Source organism: Schistocerca cancellata, chromosome 7 (assembly GCF_023864275.1).
Source record: "Schistocerca cancellata isolate TAMUIC-IGC-003103 chromosome 7, iqSchCanc2.1, whole genome shotgun sequence".
NCBI classification, from domain to species: domain Eukaryota; kingdom Metazoa; phylum Arthropoda; class Insecta; order Orthoptera; family Acrididae; genus Schistocerca; species Schistocerca cancellata.
The window spans coordinates 143,472,849-143,495,992 of NC_064632.1; the positions used below are offsets into that span (position 1 = coordinate 143,472,849).

The 23,144-nt window shown below is 44.1% G+C and overlaps 1 protein-coding gene across 1 annotated transcript in view; it reads right to left on the reverse strand.

The window, feature by feature from the left end:
• The window catches only part of LOC126092670 (protein artichoke), a 187,831-nt gene that overhangs the window by 124,319 nt on the left and 40,368 nt on the right, over positions 1–23,144 (reverse strand). Inside the window, exons 4-5 of the mRNA XM_049908391.1 lie at positions 12,449–12,808; positions 5,709–8,150 (exon numbers count right to left, since the gene is read on the reverse strand). Of these exons, the coding sequence (XP_049764348.1) occupies positions 5,709–8,150; positions 12,449–12,808 (2,802 nt within the window). The remainder of the gene's footprint in view (positions 1–5,708; positions 8,151–12,448; positions 12,809–23,144) is intronic.

A 23,144-nucleotide genomic window follows, 5' to 3' on the forward strand; every position in this document is an offset into this window, starting at 1 on the left:
TGGCCGTGCGGTTCTAGGCGCTGCAGTCTGGAACCGCGCGACCGCTACGGTCGCAGGTTCGAATGCTGCCTCGGGCATGGATGTGTGTGATGTCCTCAGCAGTTAGGTTTAAGTAGTTCTAAGTTCTAGGGGACTGATGACCTCAGAAGTTAAGTCCCACAGTGCTCAGAGCCATTTGAACCATTTTGAATCAGAAAAGCTGCCAGATGACTGGAAATGCGCACTGATTCATCCATTTCATAAAAAAAGGCGGCACCATCAGCATGCCTGCTCAAAAGAACAGAGGACTAGCTGGAACAGAAGATCGGCAAGTATCAGGCGTACTTCCGTCCTGGTCGCTCCTCCGCAGAAGGAATCTTGAATTTGTAGACTACGCTGAAAATCAAAGCCCTCAGATATATGATAGTCATATGCACTATCGTTGGCTTTAAGAAAGTGTATGACTCAGTTGACCGCCAGTCATTGTTCAACATCCTATGCGAACAAGGTTTGGGCGACAAGACACTGAGACTGATGAAACAGACACTGACAAACGCCACATCAAAAGTGAAATTTATGGGGGAAACCTCTGAACCGTTTGAGATCAGGACAGGCATTCATCAAGGTGATGGTCTCTCACAACCCCTCTTCAACCTAGTGTTGGACAAAGTCATTAAGGAATGGGAGAAACAACTGAAACTGCAAAAGATACTGTGACTGGAACGACCCAAGTATGAACTGGAAGTTGGCTGTTGAGCCTTCGTGGATGACCTGGCACTACATGCTGACAACGAAACCACAGCAAACAGGCAGGTCGAAGTGCTCAAGGAGTGCACAGAAAAAGTAGGGCTACAGATCTCCATCCAAACCAGAGTTCTTCTGCATGAAATTCAACATACTGAGTTTATACACAAAGTATGGCAAGATCAGCAGAGTGACACGTTTTAAATACCTAGTGGAAGGTTTCGAACCGACTGGAAGGGAGAAATTCACCCAGAACACAAGGTTACTGAAGAAGAAGAGAGCCTTATACAAACAACAGGGTATCTGCAACAAAATATGTCTGTCCACCTCTATCAAAATTCGTCACTAGAATACTGTAATCAAACCTATGATGCTATAGCCTGCGAGAAACAGACGCTACACACCAACGGCGACCTAGAGAAGATCCTCACAGAGGAAAGAAAAATTATCAGGAAAATTATAGGACCAAACGAAGGATACAGGCTTCACTCCACAGATACCACAGAGAAGTTGTCCAACCTCGCAGTGGACATCAGAAAAAGGGGACTAAAATTTTACAGCCACATCAGCAGACTCCCACAGACCAGACTTCACCAACAGAATTCTCAGATACATACAGAGGCTCAAAACCACAACACTTTGGATGGCACAAATCAAAACTGATCTGGAAAAAACACAGGTACATTCAGCGGACATCACAGACATAAGTGTCTATAGCCACAAAACTCACTAGTGGGAAGTAATGTCAGAGAAGACGGCACCTAAAGCCCAAAGACTAAGTGGACCTAAGAAAGGAAGATGGCCTTTAGCGAACGAAAGAGTACTGGAAGAACAGTAAGAACAAGTAGTCATAAATGCTTCGAGTGGTCTGATAAAGGCCTGTAACGTTTGTAATAATAATAATAATAATAATAATAATAATGGATACGTATGTACATGCGTGCGAGTGAGTATTCCACATTTCCTCCTAAGCCACTGAATCGATATCAGCCAACCTCAGTACCCATATCCCATCCTGTCTAGTAACAATCACTATCGGGATAAGAACCACCTACCTGTCTGTTCAGGAGAGATGACGTCATAAACAGTGAGACAGGTTAAAAACTGCCGCATCATGTATAACGGTTAAATTAGTTGCATCCGTGCTACTAACTCTATTCGCAATAAATTTAGCATACGTTATCCTAAAATACTGTTAAATGCACCTACAAAATTATATCGTAGTTCCACACGTACTGCAGGAGATAGTACGTCGTATTCACTGACATGCGTGAAAAACTGCCGCGTTGTGTATGACGCTTAAAAATCTTTTCTGCTAAATCTATTCGTAACACACTTTACAGAGAGTATCCATATAAGCCGCTGAATGTATCTACATGAATATGTCATTGTTCGATACATAGTTCAAGAGATATGAGGTCATAAACACGCTGATCCGTAAAAAAATATGCATCGTGCATGAAATTTTAATACAGTTGTTCTTTACTACTGCTAATGGCCTAGGCGCAGTGGCAACACATGTTCTCGTCTGACCACCGAAGTTAAGAGTTCTCGGGCTCGGCTAGCACTCGGATGGGTCACCGTCCGCATCTGCCGAGTGTTGTTGGCAAAAAGAGTGCACTCAGCCTTGTGAGGCCAGTGTTGGAGCTACTTGATTGAAAAGTAGCAACACCGGTCACGAAAATTAACAACGGCCGCCTAATAAGACGCTTCTACAGTCGGATCAAATGAAGGAAATACCTGACAGCTGGTAGCGCATTTGACAGCTTTCAACTGCAAAGTGCAGACGGCTATAGACTGAAAGAAATTAGAATTGTACATTAATACATTCAGCTGCTGACGGGCGTTGATATATATCAACGGGGACAGGTGAAAATGTGTGAACCGACCGGGAATCAACCCGGGATCTCCTGCTTACATAGCAGACGCTCAATCCATGTGATCCACCGACGGAACAGAGAATAGAGCGACTGCAAGGACTATCTCGCTCACGCCTCCCACGAGACCCACATGCTTATTGTATATGACCACACACTACGTTCGTGGTGTCCCACCCCAACACACTCATTACCCATGGAAGGCATTCTTACCAAGCCCCGTCAGATTTCGGGTAACATGTGTGCATCCGCACAGAAGAGGACGGTCATGACTGGTATTGCCAGTACTTATATGGATATACACTCCTGGAAATTGAAATAAGAACACCGTGAATTCATTGTCCCAGGAAGGGGAAACTTTATTGACACATTCCTGGGGTCAGATACATCACATGATCACACTGACAGAACCACAGGCACATAGACACAGGCAACAGAGCATGCACAATGTCGGCACTAGTACAGTGTATATCCACCTTTCGCAGCAATGCAGGCTGCTATTCTCCCATGGAGACGATCGTAGAGATGCTGGATGTAGTCCTGTGGAACGGCTTGCCATGCCATTTCCACCTGGCGCCTCAGTTGGACCAGCGTTCGTGCTGGACGTGCAGACCGCGTGAGACGACGCTTCATCCAGTCCCAAACATGCTCAATGGGGGACAGATCCGGAGATCTTGCTGGCCAGGGTAGTTGACTTACACCTTCTAGAGCACGTTGGGTGGCACGGGATACAAGCGGACGTGCATTGTCCTGTTGGAACAGCAAGTTCCCTTGCCGGTCTAGGAATGGTAGAACGATGGGTTCGATGACGGTTTGGATGTACCGTGCACTATTCAGTGTCCCCTCGACGATCACCAGTGGTGTACGGCCAGTGTAGGAGATCGCTCCCCACACCATGATGCCGGGTGTTGGCCCTGTGTGCCTCGGTCGTATGCAGTCCTGATTGTGGCGCTCACCTGCACGGCGCCAAACACGCATACGACCATCATTGGCACCAAGGCAGAAGCGACTCTCATCGCTGAAGACGACACGTCTCCATTCGTCCCTCCATTCACGCCTGTCGCGACACCACTGGAGGCGGGCTGCACGATGTTGGGGCGTGAGCGGAAGACGGCCTAACGGTGTGCGGGACCGTAGCCCAGCTTCATGGAGACGGTTGCGAATGGTCCTCGCCGATACCCCAGGAGCAACAGTGTCCATAATTTGCTGGGAAGTGGCGGTGCGGTCCCCTACGGCACTGCGTAGGATCCTACGGTCTTGGCGTGCATCCGTGCGTCGCTGCGGTCCGGTCCCAGGTCGACGGGCATGTGCACCTTCCGCCGACCACTGGCGACAACATCGATGTACTGTGGAGACCTCACGCCCCACGTGTTGAGCAATTCGGCGGTACGTCCACCCGGCCTCCCGCATGCCCACTATACGCCCTCGCTCAAAGTCCGTCAACTGCACATACGGTTCACGTCCACGCTGTCGCGGCATGCTACCAGTGTTAAAGACTGCGATGGAGCTCCGTATGCCACGGCAAACTGGCTGACACTGACGGCGGCGGTGCACAAATGCTGCGCAGCTAGCGCCATTTGACGGCCAACACCGCGGTTCCTGGTGTGTCCGCTGTGCCGTGCGTGTGATAATTGCTTGTACAGCCCTCTCGCAGTGTCCGGAGCAAGTATGGTGGGTCTGACACACCGGTGTCAATGTGTTCTTTTTTCCATTTCCAGGAGTGTAGTATCTGTCCTCTCGGACATGTCCGAAAGAACAGACACCATTTCTGTCCTGCAGCCGTCTAGAATGAAATTAGAATTATATATTAATACCTTCAGCTGCTGAGGCATGTTGATATATATCAACGGGGACAGGTGAAAATGTGTGCTCCGACAGGGACTCGATCACAGGATCTCCTGCTTACATGACAGACGCTCTAGCCATCTGAACCACCGAGGGAACAGAGGACAGCGCCACTGCAGGAACTATCTCGCGCACGCCTCCCGTGACACCCACATTATCACCACATATGTCCACACACTACATTCGTATTGTCCCTATCCAACACACTCATTACTCGTGGAAGACATTCTTACCAAGTCCCGTAAGAGTTCAAAAAAATAGCTCTGAGCACTATGCGACTTAACTTCTGTGGTCATCAGTCGCTTAGAACTTAGAACTAATTAAACCTAACTAACCTAAGGACATCACACACATCCATGCCCGAGGCAGGATTCGAACCTGCGACCGGAGCGGTTGCTCAGCTCCAGACTGTAGCACCTAGAACCGCACGGACACTCCGGCCGGCCGTAAGAGTTCGGGTAATATGTGCGTATCAGCACAGAAGAGGAAGGTAATGGCCGGTATTGCCAGAATGATATACTTACATGGATATGGTGTCTGTTCTTTCGGACATGTCCGAATGAACAGACACCACATCCATATAAATAGACTGAAAGAGTTGTCATCTATAGAGCTATAGAGAGTCGTTACCGTAGAGACGTTTACAAAATCGCATTGTAGACACGCGAAGGATCTGTGCCCAGCATACAAAAACTGTCCAGGGAATTACACTACAAACTCAGTTAATTTTTTGTTTCTGTTTGTAATACTAGCAAAATGTGTACCCGAGCAATGCCGGGTTCGACAGCTAGTAACAAAATAAAAAGTATTTCTTCTTCCTGCGTGCATTTGTTACTAGTCACGTGTTACCGGATAGTCCTACGACAGTTAAGTTGTCCATAATGCTCCGTATAATCGTAGATCGAGCCCATTCTCTAGAGAGTATCCCATGTACAATCTCACCTTTCATTCGTGCGAACGTGAAGTGTTTTTGGTTGAAGAGACAAGGGATACTGTTAGTTCAGTGCTACATTGAAAAAAAAAACAAGAAATTAATGAAGAGTTTTCTTCTGTCAGGAATACCAAATTTGTAACTAGTGTGTGTAAGAAGTAACAGAGTATTCGTAATTATCAATTAGATTCAGTCGAACCACGTTTAGTTTGAGGAACAAAAACGAAAATAATATACCCAAAACTGAGATAACAAATTAACGTAACTTACTGTAGAAAACTACAATATCCAGTGATTTATTGGAATTGCTTAATAATTAATTGAATGGGTACCTGATTGAAGGAGAGGTCGAGAATCTGGAGCGACTTGAGGTCCTGCGGAAATTCCTCGAGCTCCTTCAACCTGTTGTGGGTGACGTTGAGGAGTCGCAGGTGGTGGAGGCCGGTGAGCCTCTCCTGTGGCAGTAGTTCCAACTCGTTGACCCCGAGGTCCAGTGACAGCAGGTTGGACAGGCTGCGGAAGGCGCCTGGCGAGATGCGCGACAGCCGGTTCTGGTCGAGGAACAGGTGCAGCAGCGTGGGGAACGCCTCGAAGTCCTTGCTGGTCACGATGGTCAGGTTGGTGCCGCTGATGTGCACCTCCTGCAGGCTGTTGAAACGCTGCACCGAGGACAGGTCGTGGATGAGGGTCAGAGGATTACCTGTGAGGTTGAGCCAGCCCAGACTGGGCAGGTTCTGGTCGGACAGCGCCACCGTAGGTATCTGCCTGAAGCGGTTATACGACAGGTCGAGCCGGCGCAGCGAGGTCGACAAGTGGAAGAAGTTAGCCGGCAGCGCCGACAAGGAATTGAAACTCATATCCACCTTGAGAAGGTGCGTGAAGTTCACTGAAGCAAATCCGGAAAGGGATGATACAGCATTATCCCTGAGGTCGATCTCCCGCAATCTGTTAAGAGCACTCAGTTTGCTCATATCGATACTCGTAAGGGAATTCCCTGAAAGCACGAGTACTTCTATCGTAGAGATGTTTGATATGGCTGCGTACGGAACGTCTGGGAATGAATTGCGGTGTAATCTGACTTCTCGCAACGTTTTCAAACCGGAGAATGTTTCGCGGCTAAGTTGTTTCAGTCGGTTACCACTCATATCTATTCTAATAATGTCTTTATTTTTACTTAGAATATTCTTTGGTAGTCTGACTATTTGAGCATTATCTATCGCGAGAGTCTGTAGAGATGGCAGTCCTTCCAGAGCGTTACTCTGTATATCACTAAAATTATTACCAGACACGTACAGTATTCGCAGCCCGGGAATATCTATCTGGCGGAGAGAACTCGCTTTCAGTCGGTTGTTTTGCAGGTTCAGTTCGTTCAAGTTATTGAGGCCTCTGAAAGCACCTTTCTCAATTTTTGTTACCGTACAGTTCTTAAGATTAAGTATTCGTATAGGAAGTCCCTCTTGAAAAATATCGTCATGGAGCACGGCGATACTGTTGGTGGATAAGTCGAGAACCCTAAGTTTCTTCAGCGAAGTCAACGCCCTGGGATCGATTTGGAGAATGCCGTTACCAGACAGGTAAAGCTCTTCCAGTTCATGAAGTTCGGCGAATGTGTTGATGGTGATGTGCCTCAAGCTATTGAGGCTCAAATCCAGGAACTTTAGTGCCTGCATCGGTTCGAAGGCTTTGTCCTCGATGTGCGATATGCTGTTATTAGTGAGATAGACCCGCTGTATTAGCATCAGATCCCGGAATATGGCGCGATCCACCCTGGTGAGACGATTGTGCCCTAGCCACATGATCTGAACGCTGGACTGTCCGCGGAGAGAGTCGTTGTGCAGGTCAACCAACGTGTTGGAATCGAGCTGTATGGATACGAGGGACGGTGATTCGTGTAAAAAGACGTCGCCAAGCTGGGCCAACAGATTGCCTTGTAGGTTGACATGCTGGAGGCTTTGTAGACTGCGAAATGCTCCTGACTCGATATTTGTGATGAGGTTGTTTTGCAGATGGAGCTCCAACAGGGACGGAAGCGGGTCGAACACTCCTCTCGTAATGTCGACGATGCGGTTGCTGTGCAACCTCAGCTCCTTCAAGCTTTTGACTGTCTCGAAAGTACCCACTTCCAGCCCTGCTATGTTATTACTGTCGAGACTGAGGGACTGAAGACTCGTCACATTCCGCAGCAGATCCTTTGGAAATACTCGAATGAAGTTGGCGCTTAGGTGGAGCTGCACCAGATTGACTAGCGTATTGAGCGCTGACGGGTCAACTCGCCTAATGGCATTTTGTTGCAAGTAGATAACCGTCAGTTGTGAAGAAGCAGTGAATGCGTCGCTAGGAATTTCTAGTATGTTGTTCTCGGACAGAAACAGTTCCCTGAGTTCCGGCAGGTTGGCGAACACCCCACTGATGTAGTGTATGTGGTTGTGGCTGAGGTCTATAGTTCGCAGTTTCTTGTTCGCCTGGAACGTTACGGCGTCCAGAAAGACGATGTTGTTGTGGCTGAGGTCAATGGACTCAAGGTCGACGAGCGATACGAACGCCTCGGCGTGCACCGACTCGATGGCGTTGTAGTAGAGGGAGAGCGTCCGCACGGAGGGCAGCGGTCGGAAGCAGTCGGCGGGGATGAGCTCGAAGTTGTTGGAGCTCAGGTCGAGGAAGAGCAGCGCACCGAGTCGGGAGTAGCCGTCGTCCGGGATGGCGCCGATCTCGTTCCACGCCATCCGCAGTGAGCGCAGGTTCTCCAGTCGCCTCAGCGCCGGCATCGGGAACATCTGTCGTACACAGGGAGGAAACTTGGTGTCACTTGCCAGACGTGGAACAGCCCTCATCATCTAGAATTCCTACTTTGCGTTCTAGAGGTAGTACAAAGTGGGAAACATACAAACACTGTAGCCCTTGAAACGCATTTCTTTCAGTAAATATAGTAACCGTTTAAAACCAGACACATTAGAACAAATCCATCTTGAGACTTTCTGTTGCACGAGTTAATTTCACAGGGTACACTTTCTGATGTGTACGAAAATGAGGACTATGAATGCAAGCTCTACTCTGAGATGAAGAGATTGGCGCAGGAGAGTAATTCGTGGCGTACTACACGAAACCTCCTACAAGACTCATACAAGAAACAAAATTAATGTATCGTCAGCAGATAATACAGGAGATCTTCAAACAAAAATAGCTTTACCTTTTGTTTTACTCCGTGAGCTGTACTTTACATGCGAACATTTTAGGTTAGGCTTTACCGTTACTGTTATTGACATTAAATGTAGTGATAGTTGTTGAAGCAATAATTAGTGTGAAAGGGTTTGTTTATAAGAGGGGAAATCATTAAGTCTTAATTATCACCTCGAAAAGATGTGCTTAACACATTTTCGGTCTGTTTGTTGGTAGGGGGTGCCTTTTAATATGGGCAGGCCCGTAATATGGACCACTTGGTGTTTCTCGGGTTTCCCGCGAAACAGCGACGCATGCAGTGCTAAGAATAAAGCACAGACATCACACCGACATTTGGTAGAACTTGAGTAATGTAGTTGTTGGATTTGTTTTTGAAGTAGATTTTATTTGTCTTTTCATGTCGAATCTGGTGAGCAGCGTAGTTTTCTGTATCGGGTTATACTTTTAAAAGTACGAAGTAATATATAATACCAGAAATAATATTTCATTATTTTGAAGAAAGTATGTTTGCGCCAGCAGCTGTACACTTGTATGTTCATTCTCTATCGGTTTTAATTATTACAATCATATTCACAGGAAGAAAACAGTGTACATCCCTGAATCAAAAATACAGTTTCTCCAAATATCGCGCAATGAAATGTAGAACACACGTAACTGTAATAACAGTTTGTCTTCACACAGTCCATATAAACTTTCTGTGCCTTGGCACAATTACGCTAACGTACACTTGGTGGTAACTTCACATTCAGCAACTGACATATTATAATGTTAAAAGGTACTGTAAGTTTTTATCGACTGTGTTAAGAGAGGCTATTTTGACAGTTATGTATGTTCTAAGTTTGTTTCGGTCATATTTGATGAAAATTTATTTTTTATTCGTTCAAGTACACTATTTTTCTCCTTTGAAGAAGGCTGAAATTGTTGAAGGCGGTAGAGAATACAGTTGTACTGCTGATGGCACAGACTTCCTTCTTTCAAAATACCTAACAGCTGTAGACAGTCACCTACGAAAAGTTATGATATTTTAGTAGTCTAATGTAGACTTTATCAAAATATTGAAATTCCACCCAATCAAACCGGTTTACGTTTCCGCTTTGTTTTAAGGGCAGTGTAGATCGGCTAAGACTTGCCTACGATTTGGCAGAACATTTTGAACTGCATCGGAGATGTAACAGAGAAAAGAAATTGGCAGGTAAAAATTTCTGTCATAACTTTGTGAAGAAGCACCCAGAACCGTCTTGTAGAAAAACTGGGTCCCTAATTTTAATGCATTGTGCCAGGTTAAATCTAGCACAGGTGGAAAATTTTTTAACCTTCTATTTAGTCGATCACAGGTAGAGTTTTTCAACCTTTTGTACCCTTGTACTTCAGATATACAAAGAGATTAATTTCTATGTGAACAATAAAATAAGTCTTCCATTCAAAAATCAATTTTTTGTTTAGTGACCCATACTACCGAACAATTTCTTAACATCTAGAACAGCAAGTCTTCGAAATCTTTTCTTGTTTGTGTTGCTTTGGTTAGAAATCATTTTTTACACCAGGGACACAAAATCAAATGTTCTAGCAAAGGTTTCATGTTAGTATATCATATTCCAAAACAAAAATAAAGTTTTATAACAATTTTGTTTTATGTGATTCATATTCACCTCCCTTCCCCTACATGTCTGCAGTCCTGGTACACCTAGAAAGCCCCGTGACACAGTGGTATAGCAGCCCTCTAGGAGAGCTAAAAACGTGGTGCATCCCGTTTACAAAGTGTAGCATTATGCGTTAATTTGCTTTAGGCATCAGCGGAAATTGCAACTATGGTAGGCTGAATAAGATGACTCCTTTAGTCGTTTAGATTGGCGGGACACACATGCTACATTTCCACTGCTGCTGAAAGCGAATTACCACATGACAGTTCGTTTTATAAATGAACTGCTCAATTTGTTTTGTCACCTCTAGCGACATGCTACTGTACTATCGAGCGGTGATTTCTGTATGTAGGACTGCAGGCGTGATTCTGCAAAAAATAAAAATAAACAAAATTAATTAAACACTTTCATTGTTTTCGAGATGATAATTAAATCAACATGACTAACACTCCTGGGGACTGTACTGGCGTACGCCGCCGGCCGGAGTGGTCGAGCGTTTCTAGGCGCTACAGTCTGGAGCCGAGCGACCGCTACGGTCCCAGGTTCGAATCCTGCCTCGGGCATGGATGTGTGTGATGAATGTCCTTAGGTTAGTTAGTTTTAAGCAGTTCTAAGTTCTAGGGGACTGATGACCTCAGAAGTTAAGCCCCATAGTGTTCAGGGCCATTTTTTGGCGTACGCCTCCGCCAGCACTCCGGTCGGCACTACGAAACACTGTGTATCAGGCGCTGAACTACGCGTGCCTATGACAAGAGAGATCAAAACACGTCCCAGGCTATGCGACGATAAGGCCCTCTGGCCAGCGTGCATATAGGCCGCCGCCGCCGACCAGGCTGCCTCAATCCCTCAATTTCAGTAACCTCAGTATGTCGCAACGGGACTCAGTTCGCATCGCACCTCAACACGTCGCAGTGTGCTATGGTCTTCCACAGTGATAGTCGTCGCCTCGCACCTTAGCTAGCTGTGAGGGAACGTTAGTCACTGCATACAGTTGTGATATGGACACGGACAACATTCACGAATTAAGGTATGTTATTTGATTGATGTTAACCACCCAACTTCAGACTGGACATCCTTGAAGTTAAGTACCCAATTGGTCCCTGTAATAAAGTGTATTTTAACCACGTGTGCATTTTGTATTGTAGTGAGTGGAAACCGGCCACCCACCCATCATACCAGCCTCTCCTCATCCAGCCAGAAACGACAAAAAATTACAAGAGGGCACAGCCACAGCAAGAACGGCGTTCAGCTGTCCCCTGTGGCCGAAGACAGCTAACAGGCGGGGGAAGGCTGGGGGGTTGGGGAAGGGGGGAGGGTCTTCGCCATTCGTGTTGGCAGTAGTCACCGGGTACATACAAGTAAAAGTAAGGTACATAAGTAATACCACGTTCGCCAAGGAGTTCTCCGTGGCAGGGTCAGAGGAAGTGTGTTCTTTTCACACTTAAGTGTTTCACTTGTTAGTTCGGTGCTCAAATGTTTCATATATTTTTCAACCAACGTGTTTCGTGTACACTAACCATTTCCATCAAATCGATATAATGTGATTATTTTACTTAAGAGTTAGTCAGTTAAATTAAACAACTGATCTGTAGAGCACTTGCCCGCGAAAGGCAAAAGGTCCCGACTTCGAGTCTCGGTCCACACAAGTTTTAATGTGCCAGGAAGATTCATATCAGCGCACACTCCGCTGCAGAGTGAATATCTCATTCTGGAAACATCCCCCAGCTAAGCCACGTCTCCGCAGTATCCTTTCTTCCAGGAGAGGTAGTTCTGCAAAGTTCGCAAAAGAGCTTCTGTGAAGTTTAGAAGGTAGGAGACGAGGTACTGGCCGAATTGAAGCTGTGAGGACGGGTAGATTAATCGGTAGAGCACTTGCACGCGGAAGGAAAAAGATCTCCAGTTCGAATGTCAGTCCACCATAAAGTTTAAATTTGCCTGGAAGTTTCAACTGACTGTAGTTAGCTTTTTCCGTAAGCAACAGTAAGGATGTTCCATACAGCCAGCAGATGGGAAATATAAAACTGGTACTTTTTCTCTGAATTTGAATAACAAATGCAGGTTAGTGAAACTAGGAGCGAAATGAAATGGAAACCACTTCTTGAGGTTCTCGAAGTACATTTACCATTTACCCCAATTACATCGGTTGCAGACCCTTCCAGATCTATGGAAATGAAAATTTTTTTAGGTTTACAGTTTGTTTAATCCACAGCTGGTTCAGTACTTTAACACAGTCTGAATACACCGTAATTAGTAACCTTGAGCTTGTTCTCGGCGAGGTCGAGCTCGGTGAGCGTGGCTTCGAGTCCGGCGAAAGCGTACTCGGAGATCTTCTCGACGACGTTGCCCTTGAGGTTGAGCTTGACGAGCGACAGGCCGTAGAAGGAGTAGCTGGTGAGGTCGGCCACCTCGTTGGCCTCGAGGTCGAGCGCGCGCAGGCGCGTCAGCCCGGACAGCGCCTTCTGCGGCACCTGCGCCAGCCGGCCGGAGACGACGCTCAGCGACTCCAGGGAGGCGCGCACCGCCGCCAGCGCGTCCTCGCCGATGTCGCGCAGCGCCGACTGCGAGATCTGCAGGTGGCGCACCGACGTGCCCGCCGGGAACAGCTCCGCCGTCAGCTGCAACGCACACACACACAGCCCGCGGCTCGCGATTAAGGGGCTCCGGAACGCCCTATACTTGCAATGTTAAAATAACGCTTATAAATTACATCTTTCCTCACAAAGAATGTGAGGTAGGAAGTTGAACTTTTTACACATTATTTATTGGAATATGGGCTACAACTTAACACAGAGATTTTACAAAATTTTAGTTCAGTTATTAAAGATGATTTTTTTCAATTGTAATGAAAATTCACAACATTTTTTTTGCAATTTCTTATTTATATATTCAAAAATATACAGTTTTTTGGAAAAAGGCTGTGTTAAATTATGCAGAAGGTACTGTGTAACATTTACTGAAAGTTTGAAACAAATATGTTTGGAAGATCCTTAGAAAACATGTAATTAGTATGAGAAAATAAAAGTTTTGGGAATCGAGCGACAAAGATTGAATTAACTTTTTAGTGCATTCCAGGTCCATAGGATGGATTATCTTCATCCTCTGCAAACTCCTCCTCCAGCTTCCTCTTGTTCCTCCTCCTGTTTACTCTTGCTTGTATTTCTAGACTCTTTACAGCCCTGTCTGCAGCCGAAGGCGTTCCTTGTCTAAAGCAAGCATCGCTCGTACCATGTTAGAACCTATCTTCATTCCCATATTTCTAAATACCTTGCACCTTACAATGTTGCCATCATTGAAAGTCGCAACAGCATCATACACACCAAAGTGAAGTGTTTCTATTCCAACAAATACAGTCTTGGGGATTCTCGACCATATAACACTATTTACACTTTCATTTGGGTTTTGAGTTTTTCCACCAACGATATATATTGAACCATCACAGGTTAGCCACAACACATACTTTATCTCACATCACTAAAATGTACCTGATGAACACGGACGTTAATAATAACACCATTTGACAGCAGTTTAACAGCGCCACAGTGGGTCACACCCATGTAGAACACATTTCAAAAAAAATTGCTGTAGTCTTCGGAATTGAATAAATTATATATCTATTAAAAGGTAATAGTCTGCAGATTCAGAAAACGCCTTTCCGGAGCCCCTTAACTGCATAATAACCACAGATATTATTATACGAATAACTAGCAAGCCCGACAAACTTTCGCAGTTGCTAAATGTGTATGAGATACGAGCGTACACCCCTAATCTCTTTCTATTCCCTCTCTGCGTAAATTTCCTCTCACACCTCCCAACCCCCTCTATTTGACACCTCTTTCTCCTTTCTATGGCCTTGAGCCTTGTTTATCGTTTTTGCAAACCAGATTCCATAGACTATTTCTAATCATAACTTCGCTGTTTCCTGAGAAAATCGACAACTGCAAAAATACAGGGTGACAATTATTAAAGTATATGAAATAAAATCGTCATTACTTCTGAATGGGTTCTGATCGGACGTTCAAACTGCACGATAGGCAGCGAAGCATTATGGAAATTAGTATGCGCTGTAAGGTTTGGTTTAGCAACGAAGCCCACATTCATCCGCATGGGTTCTTCAATACGCTAAATTGGCGCATTTGGGGGACTGAGAATCCGCGTTTCGCGATCGAGAAGTCTCTTCACACTCACCGGGCGACTGTGTGATGTGCAATGTCCAATCACGGAATAATTGGTGGCATATTCCTTGATGGCACGGTGACTACCGAGTGGAACGTGAAGGTTTTGGAAGACGATTTCATCCCCATTATCCAATGTGAACCTGATTTCGACAAGATACGGTTCAAGCAAGAAAGAGTTCGACCCAATCGAAGGACGAGGATGTTTGATGTCCTGCTGGAATACTCTGGGAACGCATCATGACTCTGGGGTACCCAGAGAACACTGTCATGGTCATCGATTGGTCCCCATATTCTCCGGATCTGTAGACATGAGACTCCTTTTTGTGGGGCTATATTAAAGACAAGGTGTCCAGCAATAGACCCAAAACCATAGGTGAGCTGGAAACAGCCGTTCAGGAGGTTATAGACAGCATCGATATTCCGACACTACAGTGGGTCATGTAGAATTTCGGTATTCGTCTGCGCCCCATCATGACTAATGATAGCAGGCATATCGAACATGTAATAACCTAAATCCGTATACCTGTGGTAACGTTTACATGTTGAATGAAGTGAGTGCACGCCGTAGTTTGCAAACTGATTTACGTTTCGTTCATTTAGTTCAATAATTTTTACCTTGAATGTAGCCAATGTCCATCCGAACATTTGCTACAGTAATATGTAGAAATATGAAGTAAATCGGTGGAGACGTTCTCGAGATTTTCCGTAATAATCTTTCCCGATTATATATTATACATATATTCAATTGTTATACATACTACAAAAATTATTTGCCCATGCTAATCCAAACGCCTACTGCAGTAAGGCACCAAAATATGAACTAAATTACCGAAGGGTTTTTGTGATTCTTTGTAATAACGTTTCCCCTTTATATATTACATATATATTTATATACTATATAAATAACTTAAATTTAGCTTCTGCCTGTCGGAATATCCATTAAAGTATCATGTAAAAGCATGAAGTACATCACCCAATGGCTTTTCGAGATTTTTGGTAACAGCGTGTTTACTATTTCTATGTTAAATACGTCTTTATATATTACATACATTAAAAAATAAAATTTTGTATCTCAGTCCGAATGTTCATTAGAGTGTAGCGTAAATATTTCGGGTATATACGACAAGAGCTTTTTGAGATTTTTGGTAATAAAATTCCCCTTTTACACTCGTATCTTACACATATATTTAGGTGTTATACCTTTCATTCTATTCTAAGCCATCGGTGAAGAGGTTTCGGAGATTTAAGGTCTTATAACAAACTAACATTCACGTTTTTGTCTATATAGATTTCATAATGCCACACGCGCTTTGTTTTTTTTTCTGAAACGCATCATTAGTGTGTGTTTTATATACTAAACACTGTAGACTCAAATGAGAATTCTGTCATTTTCTGACTTACGCAGCGATGACAAAAGTCACGGGGCAACTAAATGCTAGTCCGCAGCTCGTGGTCGTGCGGTAGCGTTCTCGCTCCCCGCGCCCGGGTTCCCGGATTCGATTCCCGGCGGGGTCAGGGATTTTCTCTCCCTCGTGATGACTGGGTGTTGTGTGATGTGCTTAGGGTTAGTTAGGTTTAAGTAGTTCTAAGTTCTAGGGGACTGATGACCATAGATGTTAAGTACCACAGTGCTCAGAGACAATGAACCAGTTTTTGAGCAACTAAATGCTAGTGTACAGATGGCGGTAGTATCACGTACATGACGTATGAAAGAGCAATGCATTGGCGGAGTAGTCATTTTACTCAGCGGATTCATGCGAAAGGGTTTCCGACGTATTATGGCAGTACGAATGGAATTAACAGACTTCGAACGCTAGATGGTCTGTGGAGGTAGACGCATGGGACATTCCATTTCGGAAATAGTTATGGAATTCGATATTCTGACATCCACAATGTCCAGAGTGTGCCGAGAATACCACATTTCAGGTTTCACCTCTCAGCATGCGTCTCTTCCTAACGACTGAGAGCAGCGGCGTTTCCGCAGAGCTGTCAGTGGTAACAGACTTCACTTAACAACCGAGAGCAGCGACGTTTGCCTACAGTTTTCAGTGGTATTAGACAAACAACAGTGCGCGAGATAGCCGCTGAAATCAATGTGGGACGTAGTAAGAACTTATCTGTTCGAAACTGCGGCGAAATTATTGATTAATGGGCTATGGCGGCTGACGTCAGATGTGATTGCCTTTGCTACCAGCACAACATTACCTGCAGCGCTCTCCTAGGCTCGTGACCATATCGGTTGGACCCTAGACGACTGGAAAACCGTGGCCTGACCAGATGAACCCCGATTTCATTTGGTAAGAACTGATAGTGGGGTTAGAGTGTGGCGCAGACCCAAATTGTCAGCAAGGCACTGTGCAAGCTGATGGTGGGTCCGTAGTAGTGTGGGCTGTGTTTACATGAAAAGGACTGAGTCCTCTAGTCCAACTCAACCGAAATGGTTACTTTCGTCTACTTAGACACCATTTGCTGTCATTCGTGGACTTCATGTTGCCAAAGAATCATGGGATTTTTATGTATGACAATATGCCACTTCACCGGGCGATAAACGTTCGGAGTTCGTTTGAGGAACATTCTTGACAATTGGAGCGAAACATTTGGCCACCCATATCGCCCGACACGGATCCCATCTAACCTTGATGATGAGATGTAATCGAGCCGGCTGGTGTGATCGAGCGGTTCTAGGCGCTACGGTCGCAGTTTCGAATCCTGCCTCGGACATGGACGTGTGTGATGTCCTTAAGTTAGTTAGGTTTAAGTAGTTATGAGTTCTAGGGGACTGATGACCTCAGATGTTAAGTACCACCGTGCTCAGAGCGATTTGAACTGTTTAGATGTAATCGAGAGGACAATTCGCGAACAAACTCTTGCACACGCAACCCTTTCGCAGTTGTGGACAGCTATACAGGCAGCTTGGGTCAGTATTCTTACAGAGGACTTCCAACGACGTGTTCAGTCCATGCTAAGTCGAGTTGCTGCACTGCGCTGGGAAAAAGGCGGCCCGAAACGATATTAGGGAGAATCCCATGACTTTTGGCACCTCAGTGTAGTTACAAAACAGTGTAGATTGCAAAGCACGTTTATTATCACATGACAGTTTTAAGACTTCTAACCAAATCGATGGTCAGTGGCTGAGCATGGAGCAGGATCCGCTGAAGAACATTAGTCAACGACAGTCAACTGTATAATTCATAATTTTCGAACGCAGTATAATTTCCAAAATCGTACTGCATATCGGCGTCAGTGGGTGTGTATTTCAGAGGATTACTTCGTTTTTTTTCTTGAATATTATCATAACACGTGCAACTTTCCACTCCTTATGTACGTACCTTTTGTCCAGCAAGTGGTTGTATATTCGAAGTATGGACTTCTTTTATCAGCATACTTTGAAATGAATCTAAATGGTAAACAATCTGGGACGGAATATTTGCCTTTGTTAAGTAATCTGAGTTGCTTCGCTATGCTGACAATACCTACTTCTAAGTTGCCAGCAGTTCTTCATTCGATTTTTGGAACTTTTATTTTGTTTCTTTGTTGCAGAAGTTTCGGAAAACCTTGTTTAGTAACTTCTCTTTAGTATCATTCCGCTGCTAACATTAACATCGCTATCGCATAGTGAAGGTATCGTATCTGGTCGCTGGTGTACTTTAAATACGACCAGTTGGTCTTTGTGTTTTGTGCCACATTCGAGACAGAGTTTCGTTTTGTAGTCTATTAAAAGTATCTCGGATTGAAGTCCACGTTAAATTTCTAGCTTCTGTAGTACTTCACCAACCTTAGCGATTTTGCGTTCTTTTAAATTTGGTATGCTTTTTTGTGTGCTTATGCAGAAGTGATCTGACCGGTTTTGTGTCCCATGGTGGATTTCTTCCGCCCGCCTCTTATTAATTTACTTGGTATAAGTCAATTGCTGTCGATACTACTACTTTGAATACGAGCCACATTTGGTCTACATCTACGTATTTAATACGGAAGTAATGGAGATTATATCTTACGAATGCATCAAGAAAATTTTTATCTGTTTTTCTTTTTTTCTTAAATAGATATATTAGGACTTTTTTTGGGGGGGGTTGGCTTTTGCGGTCTTCACCATCACTACAACATCTTCGTGGTCGTTAAATTTCTTCCACTCTCGCGAAGCTGCTTCAGTGTAATTGCAAAATACGGATTTCTGAAGGCCTTACTCAATGCTCAAATAATTCATAAATAACAAGAAACTTGCAAATCTGGTGAAAAACATATTAATAAGTCAATCGTATTAATAAGGCAATCACTAAGACGTAATGCCAGATCAACAATTCATTTCTGAAAGTCACATTTGGCGCCGATACTAGGACGCAATGCGAAATCAAAAACTAATTTCCCCAAAGAACTATACGCCATCTAGCATATGTCAGAAATTCTGCTATGTAGACGATCTAGCCATCGTAATTTAATCTTTTAACTTGGACAACGAATATCAAATGGAACCTTACAAATGTACCCAGAAACTGTGGATTCAGGAACTTTATATCTTCTCGGCTAAAGCGAGAACAAGCAGCTTCGCAGAGAGGAAGAAATTCAGCGACGCAACAGACAGCAAAAACATCCCAATAGGACGCACCAGATTGGGCTATAGTATTGAACTGCTGTAAGAATGTGGCTTCGAATACGTCTCCAGGTTCTCACAAGAACCAGCCTTCTCATTTGCCTACATATGAAGACTGTGAAATGAATACCTGGACTCCGAGATTCCTCTGCTACCAGAAGTAATTACCGTGGGCCACTTCATAATGATGTCATAGGCGACTGTTGATTTCGCTGGTCGGAACTACGGATATGTGGGCCACAATGCAGTGGTTAACTCAACAATTCTATGCTTCTGACAGAAACTGGTGAGATGCCATACCATCCTCGGTATGAGGTAGACAAGACACGGACATAGCTCACAAGTGACATGCCACAGCGCGTAGCATGGGCAAGAAATGCCACCAACGGATCTTCCAAATATCGCAAGTGATGAGTCGTGGTACACTTTGCTATTCGTCTATAGCAGTGCACGAATAAGCCGAAACACAATTACTGAGCATCTTACTTGTCGTTACGACATGTTCAGCTACGTGGTATAGTTCTTTTAATATGAGGCATGTTCAGACGGTTATGGACTGGGACTGTTGAAATGTCTATCAAGTTTTTTTACAAGTTATCAATGTAGCAATCTATGGTCCATCACGATATCTTTTCTTTCTGTACAGTACCCTGCAGAAACCTACTTCCGAAGTAGCAGGTGATCAAAAAGTCAGTACAAATTTGAAAACTGAATAAATCACGTAATAATGTGGATAGAGAGGTACAAATTGACATATATGCTTGGAATGACATGGGGCTTTATTAGAACCGAAAAATACAAAAGTTCAAAAAATGTCCGACAGATGGCGCTTAATCTGATCAGAATAGCAATAATTAGCATAACAAAATAAGACAAAGCAAAGATGATGATCATTACAGGAAATGCTCAATATGTCCACCATCATTCCTCAACAATAGCTGTAGTCGAGGAATAATGTTGTGAACAGTACTGTAAAGCATGTTCGGAGTTATGGTGAGGCGTTGGCGTCGGATGTTGTCTTTCAGCATCCCTAGATATCTCGGTCAATCACGATACACTTGCGACTTCAGGTAACCCCACAGCCAATAATCGCACGGACTGTGGTCTGGGGACCTGGGAGGCGAAGCATGACGAAAGTGGCGGCTGAGCACACGATCATAGCCAAACGACGCGCGCTAGAGATCTTTCACGCGTCTAGCAATATGGGGTGGAGGGCCATCCTGCATAAACATCGTACGTTCCAGCAGGTATTTATCAGCCAGGCCGTGGATGATGCGATTCTGTAACATATCGGCGTACCTCTCACCCGTCACGGTACCAGTTACAAAACTAGAATCACGCATTTACTCGAAGAAAAAGGGCCCGATAACGGTAGATGTGGTAAACACAACCCATACCGTGACTTTCCCGTCGTGCAATGGAGTTTCCACGACAGTTCTAGGATTTTCGGTAGCCCAAATTCTGCAGTTGTGGGCGATGACAGACCCTCGGAGCATGAAATGAGCTTCGAGAGTCCACAACACGTTACTCAATCAGTCGTCATCTTCCGCCATTTTTGAAACGCCCACACCGCAAATGCCTTCCGCTACACTAAATCGCCAGGTAACTGTTCATGATACCGACGGATTTTGTACGGATAGCATCGGAGGGTACGCCTAAGTGCCAACCAAACAGTTGTGTATGGAATGCCGGTGCGACGTGCGACTGCACGAGCGCTGACGTCCCCGTGCATAGACGAACCCGCTACAGTCTCCATTTCTTCCTGAACTGTCTCAGCAGCATTATGCCTTGCGTTCGGTCGGCCACTACGGGGTCTATCGTCTAAAAAACCAGTGGCTTCGAACTTCGAAATCATTCTCGCCACAGCTGCATTTGTCAACGGACCTTTACCCGTTCGAATCCCCTTCCTATGGCGATAGGATCGTAACGCTGAACTAGCACATTCCACATTCCGATAATACAGCTTCACTAAAGGCGCCTTTTCAGGTGCCGTCAACATGCTGCGACTGCTGGCGCATCTGATTTTTCTCTCTCATTACAGCTCCATTTATACACGATTGTCATGCGCAGTCACTGACGTTTTGCTGTCCAGCGCCATCTGTCGGACATTTTGTGAACTTTGTTTTTTTTGGTTATCATAAAACCCCATGTCATTCCAAGCATGTGTGTCAATTTTTACCTCTTTATCTACATTATTCCGTGGCTTACTAAGTTTGCAAATTTATACTGACTTTTTGATCACCCGGTATATTTCAAGGGGCGAGGAATATTCATTGAAATATGAGGGCACTATGACATGATGCATGATGTACCATATCACAGCATGGGCGATAGATTTTGGTCGGCATTTCACTTGTGAGCGCAGTAACGCAGACTGTGGTCAGGCGCGCCTCGGACGGGGAGCTGTGGGCGTGTCAGCGGTACACAAAGGCGACGTGACTGGGCGGGGTGACAGCGACTGGGCCGCACTCTCCCGTCAACATTCAAACGAGGCTGGCGTGATGTCAGTTCCATCGCCAACTACCACGAAGACTTGATTTGTATTTTAATTTCACAATATACAGGAAGTGTGAATAAATCTGCATTCAGTCACAAATTTTTGTCTTTTATTAAATTACACGACGCATTTCGGACCGTGTGGTTCCATCTTCAGGTGCAATTTGTGTAATACATAACTTACATTTGTTCTCGAGTGATGTGAAATGCACATTGTAAGAAAGTTAGATATCAGATTTTGCATTTCGCAAAACAAGTGCTACAAAATAGGTGATAAAGAATGAAAAATTTACCGAACAAACAAGTAAGAACACTTTTAACCTTTTGAGGACAGCATACGCTAGTTAATTCGTTCTGCCGTCGCACATCGCTTAACTCAAGGCGAAAATACGTTTACACGTTTTGAAAACAATTCACAGATAAAGTTAAACATGATGTGATCAAAGAAGAAGTTTACCACATAGTGTCAGAGACGTGGTCAGAGATCTCAGTTTACTGAGCTGTCATATGCAAGGAATAAATTTCAAATAAGTCTTTATAGTTACTAAAATAACTATGACTGGCGAAGTCTGTCTGCACATCTACCACAGGTCCCGGTTTTAAAATTTTTGCGGGGTGTATACTGTGCTATTCCAACGGACAGAAGGTCTTACCATTTTATTCATTGTGCATTACTAGCAAATTGTTTTCTAGCATATTACTAACGTGTTTCGTTTGTACTATACGCTATGCAACAACTGATTCTGCAAAGTGGTGGAGTGTGAGAGCATTTGTTTGTTCTTGGAAACGAGTTATGTCATTTCTGCGTGTTTTTCCTACATAATAGGCAGGACACTGGGACATGATACATTATGCACTCCACTGCTGTCTTTATGTTGTGGACTAGCAAGTGTCCTAATTTATTATTAGTGGAGAATGCAACTGTTAGATTGATTTCTTTGAATAGGTTAACAATGTTTTGTGACATGGGGCCTAGATATATGATGCTGACAAATATTTCAGAAACTCACAAGTAATCATGAAGAATAACTCAAAACAGTTTATGGAGAGAGAAACCCTGCAAACAGAATAAACGTGAAACACACAAGTAATCATAAAGAATACCCCAAAGCAGTTTATGATGACAGGAACCTTGTAAACGGCGTAACCATGAAGATAAACAATAAAAATGCCACGACTGTGAAATCTGACAAATGTAATTCTGTAGTGACTATAAGCAAAGATGAATACATCACTAAGACACTGACTATATTTTCTGAAAACAAAACAACAGAGTTGAAACAAGTTAGAACAGCAAAATTCCAAAGCAAAATCTGAAGATTTGTTAACAACTGCAACTTCCTGTCCACAGAACAACAAACAAAGACATTCATTGTAATGAATCATACTGCTCTGGGGCTGACAGCTCAACCTAAAATCCGTGAACCATACGTTCCAGTGTGGCCTATAGTTAATGCTAAACCTACACCTTCCATTAAAATCTCTAAATCACTGAATGCAATTTTAAAGCAGTACTAAACTTCTGATATAACATAATCAGTTAACAACTACAATGAAAGATATAGAAATTCTTGCATATGCTAAGTTTGCTTCTTTTGATATATAAATATGTCAACTGAAGAAACAATAAAAAATTTTAGAAACTTAGTATATCATAACAAATTGTCAATTTCAGGAATATCAGAGGTCTCT